The sequence below is a fragment of the Microchirus variegatus genome (assembly GCF_963457635.1).
Source record: "Microchirus variegatus genome assembly, chromosome: 13".
Taxonomy (NCBI): Eukaryota; Metazoa; Chordata; class Actinopteri; order Pleuronectiformes; family Soleidae; genus Microchirus; species Microchirus variegatus.
In genome coordinates this window covers 14,611,726-14,621,615 of record NC_139814.1, presented here as the reverse complement: position 1 = coordinate 14,621,615, position 9,890 = coordinate 14,611,726, and the positions used below count along the sequence as shown (strand labels likewise).

The 9,890-nt window shown below is 41.3% G+C and overlaps 1 protein-coding gene across 1 annotated transcript; it reads right to left on the bottom strand.

Annotated features, from left to right (window-relative positions):
• Positions 1–375: 375 nt before the first annotated feature.
• On the bottom strand, positions 376–9,676 carry pex1 (peroxisomal biogenesis factor 1; the record flags this gene model as incomplete). Its single annotated transcript, XM_083899426.1, has 24 exons — positions 376–466; positions 727–857; positions 1,070–1,264; positions 1,818–2,060; positions 2,380–2,556; positions 2,649–2,752; positions 3,076–3,218; positions 3,306–3,370; positions 3,454–3,588; positions 4,139–4,305; positions 4,802–4,988; positions 5,067–5,221; positions 5,308–5,478; positions 5,581–5,677; positions 5,773–5,905; positions 6,008–6,093; positions 6,177–6,283; positions 6,445–6,565; positions 6,654–6,773; positions 6,861–7,540; positions 7,807–7,921; positions 8,050–8,133; positions 8,236–8,379; positions 9,569–9,676. 24 exons carry the CDS (start codon positions 9,674–9,676, stop codon positions 382–384), a joined length of 3,753 nt encoding a protein of 1,250 aa, XP_083755552.1. The 3' UTR covers positions 376–381.
• Between the last annotated feature and the right edge of the window lie 214 nt (positions 9,677–9,890).

Below are 9,890 nucleotides of genomic sequence, written 5' to 3'. Positions count from 1 at the left end.
TACCTGAATCTTCTTGTGGTTGGTTTAGTGGTTAGCGCACCATCCAAAGGCCCAGATTAACCATAGGTCTGAAGGTGAATGGTTGCTAATCTCCGTGTGACCCTGGATTTTGCCCTATGCCAGGATCAAGCGGTAGATGATGAACTAATATATTGATTTAAAAAAAAAAAAAGAGCTATGGCCAATTTACAGCCACTAGATGGAGACAAAGTCAATAGGAAAAAGGTCAATGAAAAATAGAGGATAAATTGTAAGTGTCCAGATTTTATTACATCATATGTACAGTAATTACATTTTCACATTCAAGTAGAAAAACCCTTCTTATATTCATCATATTAATTATATTAATTAAATTAATTTCCATGAGATATTAATGCTTGTTCAAGCCAGAGTCACACGTTGTCCAGGTTTAAATGTGGCCGACTGAAGAGAACTTCCTTCCCCTGAACCGTCAAAGCTTTCATACCTTTAAAAGAAAGAAAGAAATACTTTTGAACAAGGTTGAATTAATTGATCAGACACTAGAAAGGACTAAAGGAACATCTTTTTTCAACACTAATAACGTGCATTACTAGAACACATAGAAGAGTCAGCATCTATATACAGTATAATAAAATATGCACTTTTTATGTTCTAGTCCAGCTATTCTGCTTAACTAAATAACATAAAATGACTGTAGTTTGGTGCGTTTGCTTTCGTGCGTCTCTCTGATGTCGTGACACTCACAGTTTCGTGTATCTGTTCCAGTCAGACTTGCTGAGAGACGGTTTGGTCACAGCCAAGGCATCGTTCACATGAGTCTGACACAGTAACAGACTCGGGCTGCTCGAGGCTGAATGAACCCGGGAACACTCCTCCTTCAAATACACACACACACACAAAAAAGCATAGATAAGCAATTAAACGACATTTGGTTGCTCACTAGACACGAATAAAGCATTATAGAGTCATATTAAAGTCAAACCGTAATAAAAAAAACTGATATAGAATGTCGCAGAGTACTAAACACTCGAGTATTGAGTTGAACATAAAAGCATTAAACAGTTTCCTGTCCATTGATTTCACTCACATGGGCTTTCCGGTAGTTATTCTTGATGTTGTTAACGTCTTGTTGTAGACGTTCCAGCTGCTCAGGGCTCACGTCTTCATATCCGCTGTGGAGGGAGGACATGTAAGCAGGAGGGACAGAGACGATGGGGTCCCGGACCGATGCGCCGGTGCAGTCCTGGCCCATTGAGTTTGGTCCAGAGATGCACTGGGAGTTCTGTCGAGACGCAGAAGAGAGAAAGTGGAGGAAACACACAGATTATTTGCAGAAATGTTTGCACTGCTGAATCGTAAAAGTGCAGCGAAGACAATAGAAGAACAGCATTAATGTGTGAACATCCTGTGAGTGTCTATCACATGTCAATGACTGGCACTGCACAAGAGGTTTCGAACAGTTGCATCAGTATTACAACATTGTGCATTGATCTGTAAATATCAGTAGTTAGCTCAATATTAGGAATTTTACAGATTACTTATTCAAGATTCAATACGTTTATTTCTTAATGTGCACCCAGAAAAATATAAACACAATACAAATCCACAAGAATAACCACATGGCTACATTCATTCATGATGATTGATACAGTATATATAACACGATTCAAACAAACTTGTATTGTGGTGCCATTAAATGCATTTGTTGTTGTAAATCTATACAGCACGCTGTATACATTCAAAGTGGTGCACTTGGGTGTCGGACATGGATGATGATTTTATTTACATTTTTTACTATCGTGGAGGAAAATAAAAATGTTCAGGGATCTGCTCACCAGTCCTGAAATTGGCGAATTCTCAATCTCTGACTCATAGGAGCTTCCGAAGTAGAGTCTCCAGACGTTGCTGCGATGGTGTTCATCTTCTGCCTGTAGCTCATCCTGCTCTAGGAGAACCATGGACTGGTCCAAACACATGCCCGCATCTGCCTCCCCTGCTGAATAATCTGAGCCGCTGCTGTTGTTTGGGAAGATCATGGAGGACAGGCTCATGTCGCTGTCTGAGCCAGAGGTCAGCTCCTGATTGTCACATAAAAACACAGCGTTTAAGTATTGATAGAAGAACACAGGCAACCAAAAGCATATGAACGACATATGTAGACTGTCTACTTTTGTAGATTGAGGCAGCCTGAGCTTTGCCTGTGGCAGCACTTGCTGTTTAAACTATTTCATTGTTGTCACCGTGGTCGGGACATTTAATTAACCATGAGGCACAAAAAGGCTGCCACAAAATTAATCGTACACAGTTTGAAAACAGTTTAACGCCCTCCTGTTTTATTGTAGCCAAAGGCAAACAAAGAAAAGAATGAAATGGAAAATGAAAATATAATTGACTTGCATTTGCTGTGCTGGTGCCCATGCTGCTGTGAATGGCCTCCAGCTGTGCATTGTAGAGCAGGGCCTTCAGATCTGCCCCGGTGAACTGCTCCGTCACTGCTGCCAACTGCTCCAGGTCCACGTCAGCAGCCAGAGGAATATCTGCACTCAGAGCCCTGAGGATCTCCACACGGGATTCCTGCAGAGGCAACAGCAGAGGACACTTTGACATGGGATGATCTCCACGAAAAAGCTTAAAATGCAGTGTTATGAATAGTCTTAATGACTGACCACGTCAGGAGGGGGACAGTAGAGGGACTTGTCCAGTCGTCCAGGTCTCAGCAGGGCGGGATCGATCAGATCTGGACGACTGGTGGCTGCCAGCACATACACACCTGAAAGAAACAGACAATTTTTTTTAAAACTTCTAACCAAAATGTGAAAATTTAAACCACTCTCATATCTAATAAATATGAAGCTAGAGTGAGGACAGTTTCAAATCCAGGCAGTCACCTCCTGAATTTGTCATTACAAGGTTGCCTGGCAACTGATGAAAAGTCCTCAAACAAGAAATAATTTGGCACATGATACTGAAAAGTACATTTCACTTCACTTAAATGTGGGATTTATTTAAAAACGCCACAGCAGCACTGAATTCATCAGTTAAATGCACAGACAAACTGTTTGTATGTTGTATATTGCTGTATGAATAACCCACCCTGCAGTCCTTCCACCCCATCCAGCTGAGTGAGGAGCTGGTTGACCACACGGTCAGTCACTCCTGTGCTGTCATGGCCCCTCCTGGGAGCCAAAGAGTCAAACTCGTCGAAGAACAGGATACAAGGCTTGGCCGCTTGTGCTCTGGAAGAAACCAAATCAGTAGTAGTAGTCAATTATATGAATATTATAGGCAGCGTGATGTTGAAGGCAGCATAGATGTTCACTCACTTCTGGAAAACATCACGGACTCCCTGCTCACTGGCTCCAATGTACTTACTCAGAAGTTCAGGTCCCTGAGGAGAGGTAAATATCCAGCGTCACTGATTATACACTATATGCTGTACAAATTACACACAGGGGTTTTCTGTCAACCAACCTTAATGCTGATGAAGTTCATACCACTGTCTTTGGCCACAGCCCTGGCCAGCAGGGTCTTCCCTGTACCAGGAGCTCCATACAATAATATTCCTGAACGATGGCGGATGGGAAGATTGGAGAACAAGATCGGATACTGCAACACACCAAAACCCCACAGTCAATTATTGTTAAAAAATAGTTCATAATTTGTTTAAAATGACTTGTACAGAATAGTGCTGGTTTATCTACCATCAAATCACAAATGTTCCAGAACTAGTTTAAAGGTTATATTTGGAATAAAAAACAGATGCAGACCAAGAGGGCCGGTGACTTCATGTATTAAATGATAAAAATAAATTAAATCCTTGAAATCATAACCTGAATTCAGACGTCTAATTAAATGGGATCAACACTGAAGCTCAAATGGCACTTTTAATCATTAAAAACGACTGCAAATTAACACTATGTTGTAAGTTCTTTAGTGGTTAGCAGATTCTATAGATTACATTGAAATCAGTTTAATTACGTATTTTATCACCTGTTTATATTACACATAAATATGGAATTTAGTTACAGTTATTGTTCTCAATTAAAAAATAAAGATAAATACATTGTTATCACTTTTACTGTTTCATTCCTTTATTTCAGACAGTTTTCAGACAGAGTTTCCATTTGTTTTCGTAATTTGCTGCACTGACACTGACCTTGGCTGGGAGCAGTATAGTGTCCATTAACTGCTGCCGCACCTCTCCCAGTCCTCCCACCCTCTCCAAACCAATCCCATTCGGGGGGTGGAGGTCCATCCCCCAGAGTGAGGGAGGGGTGAACCCTTTAAGAGCCTGTGCAAAGTCCCTCCACAATAGACACGCACCTGAGATAAACAGAGCACAGATGGATTAGCTTAATAAGTGGCAGTAATCACTGTTGTGGAAATTCTCTGCTGCTGGTGAAGAAAAAAATAGAGAACTTCTGCCGGCCGACAAGGTTTTAATTTCTTTGCAAGGAAAAGGTCAATCTTCACAGGAGTGATCCTAGCTGGAGAAAGACCCCGAGCATAGTGATGCCTCCACATTTATACCTAAGCAACTCCCCTTTCGCATTCCTCCAATAGACAAGGAGTCTGCCTTTCCAGGCTGTGTTTTCACACCTCTTTGTCTACTGTAGATCTCAGGGAGCCGACTCCCTGCGGATGTTGTAGGAAGGTACAAGTTCAGTCTAGACATGCTAATTACATAATATGCAATACACAATACACAAAAGGACCTGGTATTCTGTGTTAGGGAAAGGCTCTCGCTCTGAGAAAAAGAAATTTAATTTTGCCATTACATCATCAAACAGTATTATACATGCATTTTACTTTTTTTTACCCTGGTCATTGTGTCCCTTTTGTACTGTGTTAGCATGGACAGCTCGCTCCAACAGCAGTGCCAAATCCTGAGGTGAGTAACCCTCCGTCTCCTTGGCAACAGCTGCCAGATCAAGAATCTGCAACGTCTCCTCTGACACAGTAGACTTTTTGAGGATCAGACGGCGCAGAATCTCTGCTCTCTGGGCCTGCAAACACCAACACACAAGCTGCTGATTTTGTCCTTTGTTCATTGATCAAAACCGTATCTGTGTGCGTGCAGTTACCTGATCTGGTGGCTGAATGTTAACAAATCTCTGGATAATGTGGGACCCCTGCACTTCAGTCAGCGACGGGTGGAGAGATTGCTCACTTTGGCTGGTGATGACCAAACACACCAGGCTGGAGTGAAGCACCATCTCATCCAGCACATCCTTCAGACCTGCAGCCACAGAGAGACATGAGGAAATCAAATCACACCTTGAAATAATTATTGTTACAAAGAATGTTTTTTTAAGTGTGATTTACTCTGTGCGATGTGTTGTTGCAGCAGGGCCTCGGGGCCATGCTCGTGTTCAGGAGAAATTGGTGCCCCTGTCACGTGATCCAGGTCATCAAGAAGGACGACTGACGGCTGTCTCCACTCTGCCTGTTCAAAAACATCATGCAGCGTCTGCCTCACACTTTCTGCCCTTTTGCCTGAAAACAAAACAAGTTAATGATCATTTTTGTTTTTTAAAAATCCAGCATTTCCTGATAAATTGAGCTATCATAAAGTATTTGTATGAAATATTAATTAACCTTGTAGCTTTCTACAGTCCACCACCTCCACATAGGCATCCAAATCTTCTCTAGCTTTCCTGCAGAGTGCTCGGGACAGAGAGCTTTTCCCACTACCCTGCAATTAAACAAAAACACTTCTGTTAAACGGTATTTCCTTTAAAAAAATAAAATAAAAAATAGACTTGAAAATTAAGAAAAATGAAAAAGTACCTTGGCACCAGTGATGAGTAAAGCTCCTCCTTGAAGCCCCTGACCCATGGTACCAAGCTCTTGTGAGAGAGGACTACCCAGAAGGCTGTGGGAGATGAACTCAAACCCAGTTCTACTCAGCTCATCGATGCCACTGGAGAAAGAGGAAGGAGTGAGAGGTTTAGAGAGAAATCAACGCTGGAAAAATGTCCTTGTTTAAAAACATACAAAGCCTAAAGAACATCAACAGACTTACCCAAGAATAGTGAGGGAGGGAAGCACTGGTTTAGGGATTTCAGCTACAGCTTTCACAGCTGACATGGTTAGAGACTCTCTGTGTACCTGAAGGTGAGATAAAGTCAACAAAAATGCTTGTCTATCCTTCATCTGCATGGAAGTATTCATTAACAAACGGAGGTGAATACCTGAATGTCTTCCTTCTGGATAACAGTGTGTGCTAGTAAAAATAGCTGGTCTGGAGGATCATTCTCTGGTTCTGGTTTCAAAACAGTTAAAGCAAACTCTAACTTTGCTGTAAATGAGAAAAAAAGAGGGAAAACTAGTTATCTATAATGGTGCATGATGATTTTTTTTTTATATTTTTCATTAAAAAAATGTAAACTGCAGGTTTTTCTGTATGACCTATAATACATTTCTGACAATCTTGTTCAAAGAAACCCAGAAATGCATCACCATCAGTTCCGTGTAGAAGAATGGTGCCAGAGCGTGCAGTTAGACAGGCTAAAGGTTCATGACTCTGAGTGTGCAGCCAACCAAGGAAAGCCGCCTGGATCGCCTCATCATCTTCCTCTAGCTGATGTGTAAAGACCACAAGGAGGGACACCGTTATAATTAGTTAATTGTTTATGTATCAAGGTACAGATGGCTCCTCCAGCACTCACCTGTGGTTTTAAAGGCTGAAGACGAATCATAGAGGCCACTTTGATAGTGGATTTCACTGGCTTAATTCTAACAATCGAATGGGGCATGATATTCAACTGGACAGCCAGAGGCTGTGGGATCTTGAAAGAAAATTGCATCACAATTTTTTAAAGAAATGTCTATTGAAAAATGGCAATTTCTAACTACAGCTTAGAAAGTATACTTACCCATACTGTTCCACTATGGATCTCTGCTTTGCTGTGACTCCTTTGTTTTCCTGTTAGCTTTCCATTACAATGACACACCACCCTGACCACCATGACCTCCTCTTCTTTCAACTCCTTGTCTCCATCCCCAGAGGCTCCAACTTTAGTCACCCCCGCCTTCTTCCTTTTCTCCATGGCCTGTTTGGCTCTGTCCCTCGTTTCTTTGGGGGAAGGAACTTTGGAGAGCAGACCATAAGTCACCGGAGATGAACCTCCAATTACTCCAGAATTCAGTCTATCCCTCCGAGGAAATACATGAATGACACCAGTTACAGCTTGGTTTACAATACAAAGAGGGTCAGGCGGTGCACCATGTACTCTGTAGACAGAGTCAGCAAGGAGGGCAGGGATGGCAGGTACTGGAGGCAACTGTTTTACCGAGTCAATGGTGCCCTTTATCATATAACTTAGGAGGCTTCTCAGGTCAGCGATGCCTCCCCACTGATGGACATGAGTGGTGTTTTCCTGTGGCTGTCCTGAGGAAGAATGATCAGTGTGGTTCTGTCTGTGAAGATGTGGATTCTCACTGCTCCTCATTGGAGAGCCCCTCAGTTCAGTACTTCCAGCACGTCTCCTTGGAGAGACAACTAGTTCTGTGAACTGCTCCAGACGGCCGTAGGGCACAGATGGTGAAATGGACGCTGTGCAGATTAGAAAGCAGATCAAACTGTGTTCATGAATACTGTCTATGGATATGACCAAGACTGAGCAAAACAAATTCTATGGTAAGTCAATTTTATTCAGTGAAAATAAACTGTGAAAGCACCTGATTGTATGAAATATTGTTTTGGAAGCGTGAGGTAATATAAGGTAATTCACCAATAAATGTTGCATAATATTACATTCCTTTACATAGACTTGTTGCTACTAACAAAACAAATACTGTTATCGTTGCATTAACTCTGACCTATTTGGATGTAAATGGATGTGTGGCTGTCCACCCATACAGGAAACACGGCATCTTGGAAGACCACTCTGATCTGATCCAACAGCTGCTGCTCCAGTGCGGCACTGTGAAGCTCCTGGAGGAAGAAAACACCATCATGGGTCATCGTCAAATATATATAAGCACAGAGTGACTGCATTAAATATAATGCATTATTTGTGTGAAGACATTAGAATTCGTAAATGAATAATTATGTTCACACACCAGGATCTCCCAGTCATCAAATGACAGAGGCATCACAAACACTTGATGCACTGATGAAACTTGGTGACATGGTCTGAGGAAACCCTGAGAGAAACAGCACACTCAGTCAGTCAGTTGAAAACAAAATACCTACAGACATTTGTATTAATCTGTCTAAATACTTTGAGAGGGAGTCTAGAGCACTACCTGCTCTCCATCTTTCAAGCCCAGCTTTTCTCCGAGCTGCCGACACAGCTCCACTTCATGGCTGTCAAAGCTAGAGGTTCTCTTATGAGTCCAGCTGAGGTACAGCGGAGGCCCATGGTCCCAGGACAACTCCAACGCTTGGTTCTGAATCACAGACAAAGTATGCAGGTTTGTTGATGTTATTTAAATTCTACATTATATCACGATAGATGCATAATAACAGTGCAGAAATTACAACTGTATCTAATTCTAGTCCAAGACAACAACTACAAGAAATATCTGAGCTGTGCAAGAATAAAATCTCTGTTGACCAACCAAACCAACTTTTTTTGACCCCTACAAATATTAGCTGGTGCACTTTTCTCACTTATATATCGATTACAGGATAGTTAGTGAATTTGCTGATACGTAGCAGAGTGACTACAATGTCATGAAGTCATGGGTGTGTAAAATTCAAAATAGATTTTGCTTATTCAAAGATTACAACAACGTGCATATAGTATAGTATATTTTAGAACTAAGAATAAAGAGTAAGAAACTGATATAATTTCTCATAACGGACAAGTGTTAGTGCACACACAATAGGAACAGGTCAATTCAGATGCAAATCAATTCCACTGCAGTCAAACTATCTGACACTAGTTTCTCTGTGGTCAGACTAACTGACGCTGAATTGTAATGTCCTCCTTACAAAGGCGTTTACAGTAAAACGCCTGTGATCCAATGCATCAAGCTGATTTTTAAGGACATCCTGTTTTCAAAATAAAACCATGAAGGCAATGTAACTGAGTGCACATTTAAAAGGACATTTTTGAATGGGAAAAAATATATTTTTTTAAATCCTAGCAGCTGTGTTTCAGAGACCTTTATCAACCTTTTTTCCATATGTTCTCACCAGGACTGACTAGGTTGAATTCAGGACATCTATGACTACAAGCATACTGCAAATTAGACATTTTTACTTTTTAAGTTTTTTGAGAAGTTCTGTCAAATCAAAATCTCATATTCGCAATTTTTAATCCACTTGCACTCAGATATACGGTGTTCTCAGTGTTTTATTTTGAAAACTGGATGTCAATGCGCTTACAAACAAACTTCAAGCATTGGATCACAAGCTTTTTACCGTAAAAGCCTTTGTAAGGAGAGCGTTATAATTTAGAGTCAGATAGTTTGACCATGGAGAAACGACTGTCAGCTTGACCACAGTTTTAAAATATAGGACACGAACAACAAAACACTACGTTAGCTTTGTTGCATCACCAAACTGGACTTCCACTGAAGTTAGAATGAGTACTCGAACAGCTGGATAGCTAGCTAATAGCAAACAACGTACCTCTTTCAGGGAAAGATGCGATATCACCTTAGATGGGAGGTGAAGAAAGCAGTTTTTTGTGTTGTTAAAAACAACAGTTACGGGTTGAATGCCATGGTTATTAATCATAATGTCTCCATTGCATGTGTTGCTCTGTAGAAGTCAAAATGCTCTGTTGCTCCATACATCGACGTCTCTGAACGCACCGAGCCAGACCAAAGCAATCGATGCGGATGCCGAGCTAAGCGTTCTTTTCAAAATAAGATAGTTTCACGCTGACGCATACTATGTGCAACGCTCACGAAACAAACAATGAGCTTTTAATTTGAAGTGAACCAAACAA